The sequence below is a fragment of the Anabrus simplex genome, chromosome 1, assembly GCF_040414725.1.
Source record: "Anabrus simplex isolate iqAnaSimp1 chromosome 1, ASM4041472v1, whole genome shotgun sequence".
Classification (NCBI taxonomy): Eukaryota; Metazoa; Arthropoda; class Insecta; order Orthoptera; family Tettigoniidae; genus Anabrus; species Anabrus simplex.
In genome coordinates this window covers 368,597,561-368,617,354 of record NC_090265.1, presented here as the reverse complement: position 1 = coordinate 368,617,354, position 19,794 = coordinate 368,597,561, and the positions used below count along the sequence as shown (strand labels likewise).

The following is a 19,794-nucleotide window of genomic DNA, read 5'->3' as shown; positions in this document are numbered from 1 at the left end:
AGAAAGCCAAGCCCACATACAGTAGAAGTCTGCTATAGAGAGTACTGCATATAACGAGAACCCCGTTATAAAGATAATTTTTGTCCGTCCCTTCAAAATTCCTATATTAAACTGTGTATTATCCTTCGGTTACAGCGAGAGCCCTATCACTGACACATCCGTTATTACGAGCAATATTGCGCGCACAACTTTTTCTGTTGCTGATATTTATGCACCCAGTCATTATACTGTATGCGATCGATCATCTTCGGTATAGTTTTCTCGCTATGCCCACTAGCGAGCTCTCTCGTCAACATTCGAAGGCAATGTCAGAGTCGATTAGTAATACCCGTTGACTGCTCTTCTGCTAAGAAAATGAAAGAGGAGAACATGTTTTCGTAATAAATGCATAAACGTGCCCGATAACAGTTGTTAATTGAAAGTTAGAAACCTCATTTTGTTCTGTATTGAACTGGGACTACAGTAAAGTAACGATATCTTTTTTCGCTATAAATTACTCGGGAATAGCCATTCCAAAATTTAACCAGATGCGAGAAAATACAGTGTAACCTCATAGTGCGCATTCCTCATTAACACGATTTCTCGCTTAGCACGTCGTAAATTCGAAGTTCCAATTCACGTCGGATTAAATCTACTTTTAAATACCTCATTTATCAAGTCACGAAATATCATTATTACTGCTCAGTATGATCACATTTTTCCCAGCTCTGAAATGGTTCAATACACTAAGCTATGCTGGTCGTTAGTATGATAAAGCACTGTTGATCTAACACTTCAATTCATTTTTATCTCTCAGCTGTTTCACCTTAATATTACTAGCTATAGTTCAATAACAGTGAGCCTGTAATATTCTTTTAATGAATCATAGTAATTTGCCATAAAAATTATGTGACACAAGAATACAGCAGAAGTCCTTGTGAAAGGAACGTGATTTCCAACACAGATTAGAGCCTTCGCCACAGGAGGCAGGTCACAGAAAGCTGCACAAAAACGGGAAATGGCCTTGAATTCCGGAACTTTAGAGAGTAAATTATACCTTCGGGAAGCAGGCCATTGGCCTCAGGAAAGTTCAGTTTTGCTCTCCAATTTTCTCTGATATCACTAAATAACCCAGTAAGCCTGTTTGTGCTTGTATTTTGCATTCCATTCAGAAGTTAGAAATGTATACTGCGTTGACTAATGCAGTGAAGGGTAGCAAAAATTTGTCGCGTAATAGACTACGTAAGGATTAGGAACATATTCGTGTGAAGCTGACTAGCGTGGTGCATATCTGTCTTGTAGTAGCCACGTTATAGATACTGAAAAGTCATGAAATAATTTATTAATGAAGACACATCCAGGAAATGGCATGTACGCTGGAACTTGCACCGTCGAGTTTTGACTCAAGTCGATCCAAGTGTTGTCGCATTCAAGACGACGGGCAAAGTCAATTCTCTCACACATGGCTGAGTTCACCTCCAAATAATTAGAAGAGTGTGATCTGCAATAATACGCCAATACTTTTATGCGGACCCACTGCAAATGTGGCATAAAACCTAATTCAGCCCCAGTGGAAAGGGTTTACATTTGTTCTCTCGTATTTTCTTTATGCCTTTTCATACTCTTCGTTGCACCTTTAGTGAAGGTACACAGCTTATATCTTGCACTGTACCCGAGGGCCCATGACCTTAGATGTTAGGCCCCTTTAAATAACAAGCATCACCACTGTACCTGTTATATACACAACGTAAAATGCACGTGTTCCATAAAATCAGCTTCACGGTCCATATTACACTAACAGATTCACAACTAAGTATTTTTGTTTCATATATTGACGAAGTACCAATGCTGAACTTTTTATCTAAACAGTGTTATGTGGCTGAAGATGTTAATAATATACGAAACGTGTACCACTTTTAACCCATAAGTTGCGTTAAGCAATTAATGTATCAACAACGTAGAAATTAAAAATACTTAGCTGTGAAAATGCATGTGTGTTGGAAAAAACATATCAAGTGTTTATATGTTCGTGTTGAATGGTTATTATTAGTGTATTCAATAGTATGTTTTCTCGCTTAACACATTATCTTTCCTTGTCCCCTGCAGGAAGACGTAACAAGGTTTTACTGAATAAACTAACCTCCGAAATCAGTCATTCACTCCGCTCTGTATCTTGATGTGTATCACATTCTTGCTTAATTTCAGTACATAGTTTTAAAATTAAGCAATCTTTTACTTCAGCCTTTATTTCTAACGAGTTAACTACAACTAGGAATTTCATTTTTGTCCGTATTGAACTGAGAAAGGATGATAGGAAAAACTTAAAACGGTCCACCTTTTCAATACAAAAATGTTATATTTATTTATAACATGTATTTGCAATTGGAACTAGTTTCGACGCTGTGTTTGCGTCATCATCAGCCAAAATGTGGGAAATAGGCAAGATGTAGGCATTTATATTACACAAGGCGTTACATTAAACAATACACATCTTACAAGGAGATAAAAACAGGGACGAATATAGAAACAAATGAATCGTTGAGAAAACAAAAGTTATACATATTAAAAATAACCTTAACCACACATCTTGCAGTGCGAAAGTGTTCTTCTTGAATGATTCCTGAATATAAAAACACACGCGCACACATTTCTGAAGAGCCAGCAGGCAGGACAAAGTAAAGTGAAACCTTAAGAGTTCTTCTGAGAAGAGTTCCTCATTTTTTCTATGTTCCGACTAACTAATGAAGTCTCCCTTGAGTTCCTGATAAACATACACAACAGGAAATTCTCCTTCACTCTCAACAATAGCTCTAAAGACCAACGGTAAAATTTTTATTTTAAATATTGTGCAGAGACGTGAAAGCATGATTTTGAACATGATATAACTCCTTCATATAACCCAGTTTTTTATACAAGGTGTTGCATTAAATAACACACATCTTACGAGGAGATAAAAACAGGGATGAATGTAGAAACACATGCATCGTTGAGAAAGCAAGTTACACATATTAAAAATAAGCTTAACCACATAACTTGCAGTGTGAAAATATTTGCCTTGAATGATTCCTGAATACAAAACGCGCACGCGCACACTTCTAAAGAGCCAGCAGGCAGGAAAAAGTAAGGTGAAACCTTAAGAGTTCTTCTGAGAAGAGTTCATCATTCTTTCTATGATCTGACTAACTAATGAAGTCTCCCTTGAGTTCCTGATAAACATACACAACAGGAAATTAAACAATACACATCTTACAAGGAGATAAAAACAGGGAAAGTTATACATATTAAAAATAACCTTAACCACACATCTTGTAGTGCGAAAGTGTTCTTCTTGAATGATTCCTGAATATAAAAACACACGCGCACACATTTCTGAAGAGCCAGCAGGCAGGACAAAGTAAAGTGAAACCTTAAGAGTTCTTCTGAGAAGAGTTCCTCATTTTTTCTATGTTCCGACTAACTAATGAAGTCTCCCTTGAGTTCCTGATAAACATACACAACAGTATTTTATATTCTTGTCGAGCTGAATACCGGACCTGTGAAGATTACAAGATTATTATTATTTTGTGCATCTACAGAATGGTGTGTTAGTGAAGCTATGTAATATAGAGAGAAACTTTCAAAGGTGGTTAAATGAAGGAGTTATATTATATTCAAGATCATGCTTTCACGTCTCTGCACAATATTTAAAATGAAATTTACCGTGGTCTTTATAGCTATTGTTGAGAGTGAAGGAGGATTTCCTGTTGTGTATGTTTATCAGGAACTCAAGGGAGACTTCATTAGTTAGTTGGAACACAGAAAAAATGATGAACTCTTCTCAGAAGAACTCTTAAGGTTTCACATTACTTTTTCCTGCCTGCTGGCTCTTCAGAAATGTGTGCGCGTGTGTTTTGTATTCATGAATCACTCAAGACGAATATTTTTGCACTACAAGATGTGTGGTTAAGGTTATTTTTAATATGTATAACTTTCCCTGTTTTTATCTCCTTGTAAGATGTGTATTGTTTAATTTGCTGTTGTGTATGTTTATCAGGAACTCAAGGGAGACTTCATTAGTTAGTCAGATCATAGAAAGAATGATGAACTCTTCTCAGAAGAACTCTTTAAGGTTTCACCTTACTTTTTCCTGCCTGCTGGCTCTTTAGAAGTGTGCGCGCGCGCGCGTTTTGTATTCAGGAATCATTCAAGGCAAATATTTTCGCACTGCAAGTTATGTGGTTAAGCTTATTTTTAATATGTATAACTTGCTTTCTCAACGATGCATGTGTTTCTACATTCATCCCTGTTTTTATCTCCTCGTAAGATGTGTGTTATTTAATGCAACACCTTGTATAAAAAACTGGGTTATATGAAGGAGTTATATCATGTTCAAAATCATGCTTTCACGTCTCTGCACAATATTTAAAATAAAAATTTTACCGTTGGTCTTTAGAGCTATTGTTGAGAGTGAAGGAGAATTTCCTGTTGTGTATGTTTATCAGGAACTCAAGGGAGACTTCATTAGTTAGTCGGAACATAGAAAAAATGAGGAACTCTTCTCAGAAGAACTCTTAAGGTTTCACTTTACTTTGTCCTGCCTGCTGGCTCTTCAGAAATGTGTGCGCGTGTGTTTTTATATTCAGGAATCATTCAAGAAGAACACTTTCGCACTGCAAGATGTGTGGTTAAGGTTATTTTTAATATGTATAACTTTTGTTTTCTCAACGATTCATTTGTTTCTATATTCGTCCCTGTTTTTATCTCCTTGTAAGATGTGTATTGTTTAATGTAACGCCTTGTGTAATATAAATGCCTACATCTTGCCTATTTCCCACATTTTGGCTGATGATGACGCAAACACAGCGTCGAAACTAGTTCCAATTGCAAATACATGTTATAAATAAATATAACATTTTTGTATTGAAAAGGTGGACCGTTTTAAGTTTTTCCTATCATCCTTAACTACAACTATCGACAACATTATTTACTGTGCGCATTAATTATGAAAACATGTTCTCTTTCATTTCGAATTTTGCTTACAGAACACCACTCAACGACTATTATTAATCGACTCCGATATCACCTTCGAGTTCAAATGTCAACGAGAGTGCTCGCTAGTGCACATAGCGAAAAATCTATACCGAAGATGATCAATCACGTTCAATATAATCGCTGGAGTGCATAAATATTGATAATGCAAAAAATTACATACGCTTAATCACTTGTAATAAAGGATGGGTCAGTGATAAGGTTTTCGCTGTTACCGAAAAATAATGCACAGCTTAATATAGGGATTTTCAAGGGACTGAAAAAAAACAGTTCTCGCTGCATGCCGTAATTGCTAAAGTAGACTTCTACTGCATTCGTCATAGCAGGTGGTCTGAGATGTAACATCAATAACCAGACATTGAGACTACAAGAATATAATGATGATGTACTCACATGTTACCAAGAGCTACTTCACACAGCAACATCAGGCCTGTTGGGTTGGTAGGCGAGGTAAAACAGTAATTAGCTGACTTAGAAACCATATCAGCAAAGTAAATACCTTTACCAAACATATAACCTGTGGATGGTGCCTCTGGTGGAGCAATGCGTAAACCCTATGAAGAAAAGCTTGCATTAGATGTACCAATGAAAATTATAAGATGAACACAGTATTTATAGAATACATTTATTACGATTTTTATGATCTGACTGCTTGAAAGAAGATAATCACTAAACTAGTAAATTTCATATCACTGAAAAGAGAAAAAGGAAAAAGAAGTGTCCTATGGTTCTTATTACAAAAAACTGGTTAAGTTTATTTGCTCCTGGCCTCTAAAGTGTGGACACTGGCTGGAGATCAATGTGTTACTTGGACTCAAGTCTCAAGGCCTGACAATGAACATCTGTTCTGTTGGTGGTGACTCTGGCACATGGAGGTGTTGTTATATATAAAGTTTTTTTTTTTTTTTCCCCCCCCCCCGCTAGTGGCTATACGTCGCACCGACAGACAGGTCTTATGGCAACGATAGGATAGGAAAGGTCTAGGAGTGGGAAGGAAGCAGCCGTGACCTTAATTAAGGTAACCCAGTATTTGTCTGATATGAAAATGGGAAACCATGGAATTCCATATTCAGGGCTGCCGACAGTGGTATTCGAACCCCCTATCTCCTGGATGCAAGTTCACAGCTGCACGCCCCTAACCGCATGGCCAACTCGCCCGGTAGTTTACAAGCTTATTATATTGTAGCTGAGGATGGTTCAATAGTGGACCAAAACTAGTCCTACTTTTAATGAGGTAGAATAAGAATTCAATCATATTTGTACAGTGTTGATTAGGTAGGAAGTTCAAATAAAGTTCTGGTTACTCGGCTCAGAATCTCTCTCATCATCATTTTTATCCTGCACAGACGCTTGTTCTGCCCTCTGTTCTTTAAGTATTTCATCTCTTACTGTAATTATACACACAGGAAGATCAACATTGGCAAAAGTTTTGAAAGAGAAGTCTGCTGCTATTTGGTGCCATTCTTCACTTTCAGAAAACTCATCTAGCATGATATCACCGAGAACACGACACAAGCCAGCTGCATTGAAGCAGTTCAGAATGGTGTTTTGTTCCACAGAATCCCAGGGACAGCCTTAATAAAATGCATGGCATCTACAACAGTGATGTTGCTCGTCATTTATTCCAGTGCAGCCAATCTTTTTACCAGCTTCTTACAATGCTTTTGTTTCATTCACCGTATTATTCCCAGATCTAACAGATGTATCTTACTCATGCAGTTTGCTGGGAGGACTTTTCCTTTTTTTTTTTTTTTTTTTTTTTTTTTCCCCCTCGAATTAGAAACATTAAGGGGATGAGTGGCACACTGATCAATGAAGAGTGCATTTTCCTGTTTCTTATTTCTTGCGTCCCTTGCACGAAATAAATTTTCAAATACTGCAAGTTTTCCATTCCTTTGTGTTGGAAGTGTGCTTGTATGGAAAACATCGCAAATACTTCCAATAACCAGTTGTACACAATTCTTGGTCCCACTTTCATTACAGCACAAGAGAATTGTTAAGTTTTCATCCATGACACTTTGTGCCCTTAAAATCTAGGGTTCTATCTGGCAGAAGATGAAAAAAAATGCCCTATTTTGTCTATATTTAAATATTATTAGGGCTATAGTCCTTCAAAATTGATGGAACCCTTGTAGTTTTTTATGCTTCAATAGTTTTGCGCAGTGTAAAGTCATTTTACAGCGCAGCAGCTTCATCCCACAAACATCTCTAAACTAAATTATGTTGATTTGATTCTTGAATCTTTCAATCCAGCCATTGGATTCTTTAAAATCATCAAGTCCCATCTTCTGTGCTAAAAGAATTGCCTAAGCTTGAACAATAAGTAGCGTCTAACAGCACGTTTGAAGCTTGCACTTATACAAGCCACTTTAGAAAAACTACTTCAAATTCTGGAAACTGACCCCAAAGATTACTTTTCCTTTAGCACTTTTCTCTTCTTCAAAAACAGTTTCAATCAGTTTGGGTTTACTAACAATCATATTTAAAGATGCTGAAGGAATGTTTTAATTCCATGGTAATTCCACACGATTCATATTTGGATTACAATCGACTTCTTGAAGGACTTTCAGGTTTTCACTCTTCGTTATTCGCAGCACTTTCTGTCCATTGCAGGCACATAGATAATGCCAAGTTAAAATACGCCACACATGACAAAGAAGTCTTAAGCCAGAAAATATTAAAACATAAACGATGGTAGCTTTTGAATCAGTAGACTAGGTATTCATAGTACATACATTTTGTGATCCCTTATTCCCATATTTAATTTAAATTGAAAATGTGGTGATTTTTATTCATTTTTCTGTTTGTTATTAAATGACTAGAGTAAACCTGAAAAATCCACCTAATACATAGGTTACAATGCAGATTACACTTAATATATATAAATATTAAGTTAATCACTTCATTATTCATCAACACCAGTAACACCAAATTTCTCTATTTTTTATAGCCTAAGTTTAAAAAATAACAATACAGAAAAATCTTGCCTCTATGGACGGATGATCTAAAGCTATCAGGATATTAACGTAGAATATGAACCCAAAAGATGGAAGAGAAAGCCTCTGCCATGGGAGCAAAAGGAAGCAATGATCAATGGGCATAAGAGATATTCGCTGGTGTATGAACAAGTTCTATACACTGAAAATGACAATTCATAGAGGGTCAATTCAAATATATTATGAATTTTAAGTTCAATTAGTTATTACATATTGTATATATCAGAGCATGCTAAGGGAGCTACTATTTGTTTTTCAACCACTTGAGGTACCTGTAAACTCAAAATAGTTCAGGTGACAATATCTTAAACTTCAGCAAATTTAGTCTCATTAAAATTTTTAAAAAAGCTTTAAAACTACTTGAAAAGGGAAGAAAGCTTGTGCTACCATGAATTTAAGTTCAGTCAGTTTATCAAAACTGCAGTAAAAATTTGTAAAATCTTGACTAGCTGTACCTCCCAGATCTTTTACTGCTTTACTCAAATGAACTTTTGTTCAAGTATAGCTTATGTTGGATATTGTTATTTTAACACTTAACAAAAATTTTGAAAAGATACAGAAATATGAAGCTATGTCACTATAGCCACTTTGCTCTATTTTGAAGAATATATGTAAATGAAAGTGTGGATATCGGATTGCAAGACAATAGGTGGTAATATCAGCATCCCACATTATGGTGAACAATAAGTTGTTAATCTTATTAACAATAAACAGCTGATACATACTAACAATGCATTTCTAAAAATTGTTACTAGGAGGTCCTTTATATTTAATTTACCTGAGAAAGAATACCAGCAAAGTTTGTAAGACGGGATCCATGCCACAGCAGTTTTCGATTGTGCAGCTTTCTGAATGGCTTGAAGCGTTTATCTTCTCCTTGACGCTGGATCTTGAAAACCTGCCACATACCACCAACTCTTCAGATTATGATATAATATTCCAATATTTTCCTCCTCGGCAACATAAATTAAGTATAGTCTTCAAACAGAAGAGAATTTTATAATATTAAATTGATGCTTCCACGGTTTATTACAATAGTTTGTTACAATAAATATTTTAATAACATTAAAAGGATGAATTATGAAAGAATGAAAAACAAACTATGGAATAATAAATGAAAGGAAAAAGAAGTCAAGGTAGACTGATTCCTCAAGTTTTAATATTCATATATAAAGAGTAAGTTTTGATTCTTACTCTCCATTTATGGAAGAAGCAGCAGAAGAAGTTAGTGTGTGTGTGAATCCATGGGTGTTCTTCACACGGACTCTTTCCACCCTTCAAAAATCCATCTTTCTCTGCCGGATTTGAACCCACTATTTCAGAAGCCAACTCTCTACCAATGATCCACAGGGGGAGCACTCCATTTATTTGAAAGGAATGTACAATTTACAAATAAAATAAAATGCAGTATTCACTATGCAATGTCAAGCAGTTTGTTAGTTACATCCAAGCTAATTTATATACACTTTCAAACATACCTCATCAATTTCTAGTTCATAGTTAGTGTGTGTGGCTCCATGGGTGTTCTTCACATACTGTCGAAGAAGTTCAAACTCCTCAGAATCTTTATCCAGCACCTCTATGTGAGTTTTGAGTTTCTCATAGTGAGCATCAATAGGATTAATTTCTTTGTTATCTGATTCACCATCACTTGACTTGAGAAGACTGTATGCCACTTCCATTTCCATTAGGCTATCAATCATTTCAAGTTTTTGCTATAAAAAGAGTAAAAAAAACTTACACATGATGATTGCAATTAACAGAAGGAAAAAAGCAAAGAAGTCAATTTTTAGAAATAATAATAATAATAATAATAATAATAATAATAATAATAATAATAATAATAATAATAATAATAATAATAATAACACAGTGATAATAATAATGTTTTATTTATTCTGATGGTTAATAGTTCAAATTAAATTAAAACAATAATTGCAAGTAATGAAATAATTTTTTTCAAATTCTGTATTGCATTATTCTTGTCTGAAAGCCCAGTCCCCTGAGGGAAATGCCAAAAATCTGTTTTGCAATACAATTTTTAAAAAGTCAAAAATAAACATCTAACCCTGGACATAATTTTGATGTTTTACTGGTACGAACATTTGATGAAACTCGTTCTGTCTTCAGGTAGAGCTGTCTCCTTCCAATTGTTGTGGCTATTCTCTGCTTTATGATTTCCGAGGAGTCCCTACATGCAATGCTAAGATGTACCCTTATGCAAGTTCACCGCCAATCGCTTTCCCAGTACAGTACTTGCTCTAATTATTGTAATGACGGGATATTGACGTCAAGATCCATAGGTATGTCGTAGCCGTCCTTTCGTGCGATACTTTTCCTTGAAAAATGCTTGATCAAAGATTTAGCATTGATGGGACTGAAATTTCTGGGCAGTTGATTTGGGAAATTGTTTCTTCGAGGAACAGATAACGCAGGATTTTTACAACATGATTTAATTAGGATGTTCGCAGGACCGTATAATTTGAACGAATAACCCAGGGAAACTTTCCGGTAACAGATAATAGAAGTTCCACTGTTTCACCCCAATTAGGTGAAGTGTTATTTTTAAAAGGCAGTTTCAGTCATTTCATTGGTAAAGCCGTGTTTCAAACGTTCATTGTATTCTACTTAGTATTTGCATTACACCACATTTTATCAGTACATTTGTGAAAACTTGTCTTTTCTGTTGTTTTAAGTAGACCTACCTAAAAAAAAATCTTTGATTTTGCCTCAGCTGCAGAGTGTAAAATACTTATTATTTGGCCCTTTATAAAAAAAGGTTTGCCGACCCCTGCTCTAACCTACCACAATGATTCAAACTTCTAACATTCCATGTTCCGACTTACAAAATGTCAGTACTGTGTAGTCCCTCTCAGAGCTCCCAATGGAGGACTATTTTACCTTCAGGATATTTTACCCAGAAGAAAGCCATTGGCCATACATCATTAATTCATTCATACAGAGATAGTAGCTGCATGTCCCCAGGAGATGGTTACGGCTGTAGTTTCCCACTGCTTTCAGCTGTGTAGCAGTATCAACATAGCTAAGCCATATTAAATATTATTATAAGGCCATATCAGTCAATCATCCAGACTGCCGCTCTTGCATCATCCGAAAGACTGCTACCCGCTTTTCAACGAACCACTCGTTAGGCTGGTCTCTTAACATACCCATCAAAAAGTTTGCACCTAAGAGTTTGACTACCTGCTTCACTGGGATGCATAAGCCTCCCCACAGCAGAAATGTCACAAGGTTCACTGGTGAGGACTCTTCCCTCATCAATCTAAGATCTTTGAGATTATTTCTCAATCCTCCCATGCTTGTTTCTGCTCCCCAGGTTCAACAGGATGGCGAGTTTTTGCACTTACTGAGGAGGCCATTGTTGAGATATCTGCCTCTTTGATGAAGAAAGAATAAGTTAAGGAAGCCAGATCAATACAAAGAAAGGGAGAGGTTCTTCAATGGGGACCAAAAGGAGGTATCAGCAATATGGATGCAAGGTAATGAAAAATGAACATTTTACCTTATGATGATGCTTGTTGTTTAAAGGGGCCTAACATCTAGGTCATCGGCCCCTAATGGTATGAAATGAGATGAAATGGAATGACAAATTAAAAGACCAAAATCATCCACTGACCATAATTCAAAACGTGAGGACGAAGAATGAATGGATGGATATAAATTTAAAACAATCAGTGGATCCGACCTACAATATCTCGCATTCACAGAAACTGACATGAAATAATAATATTGCTAACCAAGGGACTACGTCTATAGCATAATACTGAATCGATGATGCTTATAGTCTAAAGGGGTCCATAATCCAAGTCATCACCTCCGCATAAAGGTACTTAATGCTAGGAAAGTAGAACCATGGTATTTGCCATGGTGGGGTACTAATCAAAAGTAGCGCAGGCTCACGGTATTCCACACAGTATAGTACTACTCACAGGTAATGATATTCACACATGTAATACAGACCTATGGTGTTTCACACACTGTAGCGCCCTGTACAGGCAACGCAAACCTATGGTGTTCATAAGTGTACGAACCACAGGGACTCTCGCTTTCCCATGGTGTTCCTCATGTAGTGGGTACTAATCATAGGCAAGCCAGAACCATGGTGTCGCTCACATAGTGGTACTAATCACAGGTACTGTAAAAGCCAGCACTGTACTCTTTTGCTGCTAATCACAAACCTATTTGGTACCTAACATGGTGGTACGATGCGCAAGTAAAAGTGACCCAGGGTGTTCCCCACATGGTGGTACTAATCACAAGCAGTTTCATGGTTCTAATTCAATCATCCCTTGGTCGCCCCTTTTAGTCGCCTCTTACGACAGGCAGGGGATATCGTGGGTGCATTCTTCGTCTGCGTCCTCCACCCACAGGGGGTTGTGTTTGGTCCGCGACAGGTATTTTATTTCCCTCAAGTCTGACAGCAAGCCGGTTAGGACCCCATTATCCACCACATGGGACGTGGGTATTGTAAGTGATATGCTATAGAGTGTTCCAACCTTAAATTGCAGTACAGCGTAGATGGAGCGCGCAGCCGTTATTAAATTTTCCATATCATTTTTCTTGAATGACACGTTATGATACCGGATGTAGTTTTTCATCTGCGACCACACCATCTCAATAGAGTTTAACCCGCAGTGATAAGGCGGGAGACGTAGAATCTGCTGACCTGCAGCTTTTGCCATTTCATCTATTCTCTGCTTATCATACAGGGCCCTATGCTGAGAAGCAATGTGGAACAATTCTTGCTTGAGCATCCCGTCCTCAAAAGATATTTATTTTTTATGTAACCACTGTACGATGTCATCTTTTCACTAAGAAGCCACCAGCAAAGGTTCCAACTTACGGGAATGATAAACGGCATTATCCAGCATGATCACAGCACCTTCGGGAGTGTTCGGCAACAGTTGTTCCGAAAACCACTTCTCATAAATTTCACCAGTCATTTCCTTGTGGGCGTCCGCCGTGTTTTTATGGCATAAAAATGTTAGTTCAGCATTTGGAACAAAACCATGTTCATTACCCGCATGGATTAACGCGAATCACGGTCCTCAGCTTTTTGGTGGCCTAAAATGGCAGCCTGCCGTGCAATTTTCACTGTCGAATCCTTCCATTCTTTTGTCACTGTCTGCTCAGTATTTACCCACGATTCATCTGTGTAAATTATAGCTTTATTTTGTGCCCTCAAACGTTTTAACTCCCTGAGATATCTGTGCCTCCAATTAATAATTTCATCTGTTACCCTGTCTTAAATAACAGAAGCCTATATCATGTAAGAAGCGATACAAAGTAGTTTTGGAAAATCGTGGCAAAGAATCTTCTCCATTTACCCAACTCAAAATCACGTTCAATGTTGGTGGTATGTTAGCAAATAAAAGAGAGTGAACCACCCAACGCACTCCACTTTGCACAATTTCATCATATTTAATTTTCCTTGCATTTTTCTGCCGCCCTTCTCTTTTTTTTGCTTCATTTTTTGGCGGGAGTTCGCAAAAGACCATGTATGTGTTCCTTCCTTATAGCATAGATTGTTCTTTCAGAACAACCTGTAGCTTTAGCTGTTTCACTGACTGCACTACTTACATTCATAGTCCTTAAAAAATAATCCAGGGCACTCATTATAATATTGCATCCTTTTCCCCTGAGTTTACCTACGGAATATTTCTTTTTAATTTGACGATCCATTGTACACCCTTCTGCACTTTTTCTTCGAACTAAGAACCCCTCCACACGAGCACAAAAACAAACTCACGACTACACAAACACAACAAACACAATCCACTTGTCTTCAAGAACTATACATTTATCACTGATCTTTACTTAATCAATCTTATAATACTGATTAAATGAACACCACTGCACACAACTGTCTGTATATTTAAATGCTCACTGTTTGGGAGATCCCTACTGGCCAGCCAGCCAGCTAGCCAAGTCACTTGTGAAACGTAAACAAATGAGATTTTCTCCCTGTCACAAATTAAGAGATAAGCAAGATAAGGACTTCAGGTATGATTTAAAAATGACTTCCATGCCTGAAGACCATTTGCTTCATTTTAACCACGCCATGCCAAGTCAATAGCAAAGACGGTGGCCAGCGACTGACTTTTTCGTGTACACATTTCTGCCTTTGTTATTTGAACTACGTAACTTTTCTTTTTAATTTGACGATCCATTGTACATCCTTCTGCACTTTTTCTTCGAGCTAAGATCCCCACGCACGAGCATGAACTCACAAACTACAGAAACGAAATACACTTGCCCTCAAGAATTGTACATATGTCACTGATATGTATTTAATCACTATTATACATACTACTGACAAAACGAGCACTGCACTGCATGCGACTGTCTGGAAATGTTAAAAGCGCATGTTTTGGAGACCACCAGATAGCCAGCCAAGTCATGCGCGAAACCAAAATTCAAGGAGGCATTCTTACTGTCACAAATTAAGAACTCGGCAAGATAAGAACTTCGGGATTGTTTTAAAATAACTTCCATACCTGAAGTCCATTTGCCTCGCTTTGACCCCCCATGCAAATTCAACAGGAAAGACGCTGGCCAGCGACTGACTTTCGTTGCTGCACATAAAAATCCCTGAATATGACTGAAAATAAACGCATATACTGCATTTTGTTATCATTTAAATTTAAAAATAAACTTATCTACAACAAGCTGAAATGTTTCTTTACCAGCAGTGAAAAAATTAGGAAAATAATGAATATAACATAGGAGTTACGACATGGTAAGTTCTATACAATGAAGATTTTTGCATTTGGCATAACTTTCCACTATATTACCATTTTCACACCAAATTATTTTTTTTACATTTTATTAGTTAACGGCATCAAGTGCACCTTAAAATTCTGTACATAACACAATATTCACCCATTTTAACTGATAACGTTCTGATTTACGGATATTTGGCAAACCCGCTGCATTAGAGTAGGACAGCGTTACCCGCAAAACAGGGGAGAAGGAAAGAGACGGAATTATCCCATTACTGCTGTACCATACTGCATTTTAAGGTTGGAACACTCTATGGGAGAAAGATTGTATCTGGATTGTATCTACAATAGGAAAGGTTGTAATTTCATGTAATGTGATATTGCATTCACAGCCAAGATTCTAAAAAGTTAGTAAATTCTACAATGCTCACTGACATGGCTACCTTTGTCTTTGATTTATGATTTTCTGCATTATTTTAATATTATGCTAATGTACAACCAGTTGAAGATGTGTTGGGATGCCTGAAGATTAATAGAATTAATCCAAAATTTTCCATTAAAAGCAACAATTGTGCTGAAATATTCAGTTTGTTTTAACATTTAGAGTTATTTTTTATTATATTAATTCTTTTTCTCCTTCTTTGTTTCAGTAACTTGATAGTATGTCCTAATTTACAGGGACCTGCCAGGCTGATGCTATAGGGATTCAGAAACTCAGAATTCCATTCCCAGCATCCAGGGATTTTAATACCAGGCTGAGGACTGGAACAAAGTTCATGCAATCTTAGGAAGCCAACTGAGGAGCTGTGCAATATGAGATGCAGTGAATCTGGTCAAGAAACTCCATAGTAATACTGCTAACAGTGTCACTAAGCTGACTACATGGCACTTATACTTATCTTCAGGCTATCTGGCTGGGCATCCGTAGACTTGGCAGGCCAAGGTCTTGATGGGCTTTTGCACCATGTTTGTAGTTTTTGTTGTATTTTGTCACAATGAAATATATGTTAATGGCAACCATTTTCTGGTCAAAACCAAGACTAACCATAGGTTTCAACTGAAGTAAAAATGCTGAGACTGTGAGAACATGTAATCATATTTTTATAGATGTTTGTATGAGCTGGTAATGTAATTTTGTCCCTTAAAACAATCACTACAATATTTGCATTGATATCTATCTCAACAAAAACATTTGAGAATTTTTACAAAGTTTTCATCTAACTCAATTTCAACTCAAAGTAACTTACCTTAATAAGTTCTTCTGTATTAAGAACTGGAGGGTTCTCTACTCCAAAATCATGAGGAATGAGAGTGTAGAACCTGTTGGATGCATCAATAAAGCGAGCCGAAGAGCTACCAGATTTGATCAGTTCTTGCAAATCTGTGAGAACACCCATTGCCTGTTGCAGTTGACGTTTACTTAGTTTACCCAAAGGCATTTTCTCCATGTCCAACTGTAAACCAAAAATATTCTTTCATTAATCCTTACAGAAGAAGTCCAACTGTAAACCAAAAATTTTCTTTCATTAATCCTTACAGAAGAACACAACAAGACTGTTAACTTTCAATAAGTAGAAATTTCCTTTCTGAATTAGGTTCTATCATAATCGGCAAATAAGAGAGGCATGGGGAAATTTTTGATAAGCAATTATGATAAATGGAAAGTGGTAAATAAAAGTGTAAATAGCCTCTGGGAGGGGTCTAAAGCAACTGTTGAGGAGTGTGAAAACAGGTACAGTAGACGTCCGCTATAGCGAGTACGGCATATAACAAGAACCCTGTTATAACGGCAATTTTTTTGCTGTCCCTTCAAAATTTCTATATTAAACTGTGTATTATCCGTCAGTTACAGTGAGAGCCCTATCACTGATGCATCTGTTATTACGAGTGATTAAGCGTGCACGATTTTTCCGTTTCCGGTATTTATCCACGCCAGCGATTATGTTGCATGCGAATGATTACCTTCGGTATCGTACCCTCGCTATTTCCACTAGCGAGTTCTCTCGTCGACATACAAAGGCGATGGAGTCGATTAGTAATAACCGTCGACTGCTGTTCCGCAACGAAAATTTGAAATGAAAGAGGGCATATTTCATAATAAATGCGTAAATAACGAGCCCAATAACAGTTGTTAACTTGTTAAAAATAAAGGCTGATTAAACGATCGCTTCATTTTAATGCAAAATAATGAAATTAAGTAAGGATTGGATACACCTCGAGATATGACAGAGTTGTAACCGTAAGTATGTACGATCCCCGAATTTTTGGGGTAGGAAATTTTCGTATATAGTTTGTAATGTTAAAATCATGTAATTTTGTTTATTTAGAATGTAAAAACATAATATTATAAGAAGAATGTTTAGTTAGGGAATATTGCATATGTGCATCATTATATTTTGTATAAATTTCCGTTTGGGTAAGAGTCTGTAAATATGGCCTAGCCGTAAGGATTGTGCAACCGGGAAAACTGCAACTATATCGGGAAGGACGGTTGTGGTCTGTTGAATGTGTAGCAACAAGTGGCTTGGAAACACGGGGTACGGCAGGTAGTATAGGCTGAAGAATTGGAGTGGATCAATGTGGATGTACGTGAGTGGACGTTCGATGTCACATTAGACGCACGATAGCCAATACGAGGGCTTTGTTTTAAGCGAGGTTGGGTTGACTGAGTGACGCGTGAAGAAGTGCCTGTGAGAGCGTTGCTACCAGCAAACTTTCCAGGACGCTATAACCACGTGTAGCAAGCCTATATAAGCAGGTACGCATGTGCGGCAAGTCTTTCTAATGCTGATTCTGATTGTGTTTCTGTCTCTGATTCGGTGTGTTTCTCACTCGGACTGGCGCGCGGAAGCTACTTTGCGCAATGTTGTGTTGTTCTTGAGTATCGTTTTCGGAGTGAGCACGCTATATGTGGCTGATGCTAATGAGTTTCTGGTGGCTGTTAGGTCAAAGACGCTACTTAAGTGTTTATTTGTAACTCCAACTCTGTATAATAGTTGGACTACAATTCTTCTACGAGATTATGTACAGTGGATGTGGTGATGCGTACAGAATCGAGATTCGGTAGTGGATGTGTGTTTGAGCACAGAGCTGATTCTTGGTCGAGGAAATCGTCGGCCGAGTATCCACTTTCAGCTGCAGAAACCTGAGGCGTTACACCTACCTGTGCGGCACTCGAGAAGAACTCAAGACGTCGATGAAGTGTGTAAATAAGGTTAGGGATGCTCTTCGTAAAGAAGGTTGCATCCGTATGTAGAGAAAGTCGTCGTACTTTTCTCTACCAGATTAAGCTTTTCTTCTGCAACAGTAGAGTGCAGTGTGACTCTTACCTGAAGGTATGATAAATGTAAATAGTGAAAATAATTTTGTGGTGGTTTGAAGATGTTTGTAATTTGCCTTTATAAGCGGCAAACACGAGTTGGTCTCGCTAAGTGATTTTTTTTAAATTGGTGTTTTTTTAGTGGTTTGTAATTTGCCTTGTAAATGGCAAACACGAGTTGGTCTCGTAAAGTTATGTTTCTTTCTTCATGTTGGTGGTTTGTAGATGTTTGTAATTAGACCTTGTAAACGGCAAACACGAGTTGATCTCGTAAAGTGATGTTTCTTTCTTCATGTTGGTGGTTTGTAGACGTTTGTAATTAGACCTTGTAAGCGGCAACACGAGTTGGTCTCGTCAAATGATTTAGTTTTGTATGTGGTTATTAGTGGTCTGTAAAGTTGCCCTTTGTTAACGGCGAACAGGTGTTGGTCTCATCAAGTGATGATTGAGGTAATTTATATATTTTTATTTATTTTGGGAGTTTAGTCATGGAAGGAAACTTGCAGTGAATCTTTTATCAGTAGAGTATGGATGAACCTGGCTTGCTACCCAAATCTAATTTTAGGGGTAAACAAGTAAGGCTATAAAGTAAGTCTGGAGCTTCGTCAGCCTGATGACCGTCGCCTTGGGAGAGGGAGTTACTCATTGCTCTACATAGTTATATTCCTGTAATTGTTTTACAGGTGGCGCCCAGTCTTGGTATTTACAGAAGATTATTGTGGTATTTATACTTATTTTAGTCACCGTTTATTCATTTCATATTTATTATAATTTTGGGAAGCAACAGAGTGCATAATTGATTTCAAAGGGTAGTTTATATTTTCTGCGTCTGGTTAAATTACGAAAAGGCTATTATCATGTAAATTTATAACGAGAAGACTATAATTTCTCTAGTGGCGCCTGAAGCGTGTTTTCATCATACGTATATTACGGTTAAGTTAGAATAGGTGACGCTATTTGAATAAGAAAGCTGGAACGTTTGCACAAAATGCGATCGATCATCTTCGATACAGCATAGTTTTTTTTTTTTACTGTGTCCATTTGCGAGCTCTCTCGTAGACATTCGAAGGCGATGTTGGAGTCTATTAGTAATACCCGTCGACTGCTGTTCTCTAAAGAAAATTCGAAATGAAAGAGGATAATACGTGTTCGTAATAAATGCATAAATAACGTGGCCGATAACAGTCGTACCTCCACGGTATGCACTAGCCAGCGTATTGGTATGTGTGCTAGGTACCAACTGATGAGCCCACCCTAGCACACGAGGGCAAAACGCTGGCAACCAAGAATGAGTTAGCTGGAAAATTTATAATGTCCAATAACGGACCATTTATATTGGTATTAACAGTCGTTAACTCGTTAAATACAAAGGCTCGCTTAATTTTAATGTTATACACTGAAATTAAGAAAGAATGTGATACACCTCAAGATACGGCAGAGTGCATCACTGATTTCAGAGGATAGTTCATATTTCTCGCGCCTAGTTAAATTTCGGAAATGTAAATTTTTAGCAAGGAAGTTATCATTTCTCTGCATGCATTTCAAATGTTTTCAAGATACATAGTATACGGTTAGGTTAGGTGACGCCGTTACACTGAAATATTTGCCAGAGAAGCCTCTGGAGTGATACCGTATATCTCCGAATCCAAGACAACTTTTTTCTCAGAATCTCATGCGAAAAATCAAGGGTTGTCTTGCATTCTCAGCCTAACAGTAATGAATACCACTG

General features: G+C 37.2%; 1 protein-coding gene across 1 annotated transcript in view; it reads right to left on the bottom strand.

Annotated features, from left to right (window-relative positions):
- Nucleotides 1–19,794, bottom strand: part of Parp1 (Poly-(ADP-ribose) polymerase) — a 271,411-nt gene that overhangs the window by 20,508 nt on the left and 231,109 nt on the right. The window contains exons 14-17 of the mRNA XM_067134916.2: nucleotides 15,994–16,200; nucleotides 9,482–9,718; nucleotides 8,782–8,901; nucleotides 5,401–5,561 (exon numbers count right to left, since the gene is read on the bottom strand). Of these exons, the coding sequence (XP_066991017.2) occupies nucleotides 5,401–5,561; nucleotides 8,782–8,901; nucleotides 9,482–9,718; nucleotides 15,994–16,200 (725 nt within the window). The remainder of the gene's footprint in view (nucleotides 1–5,400; nucleotides 5,562–8,781; nucleotides 8,902–9,481; nucleotides 9,719–15,993; nucleotides 16,201–19,794) is intronic.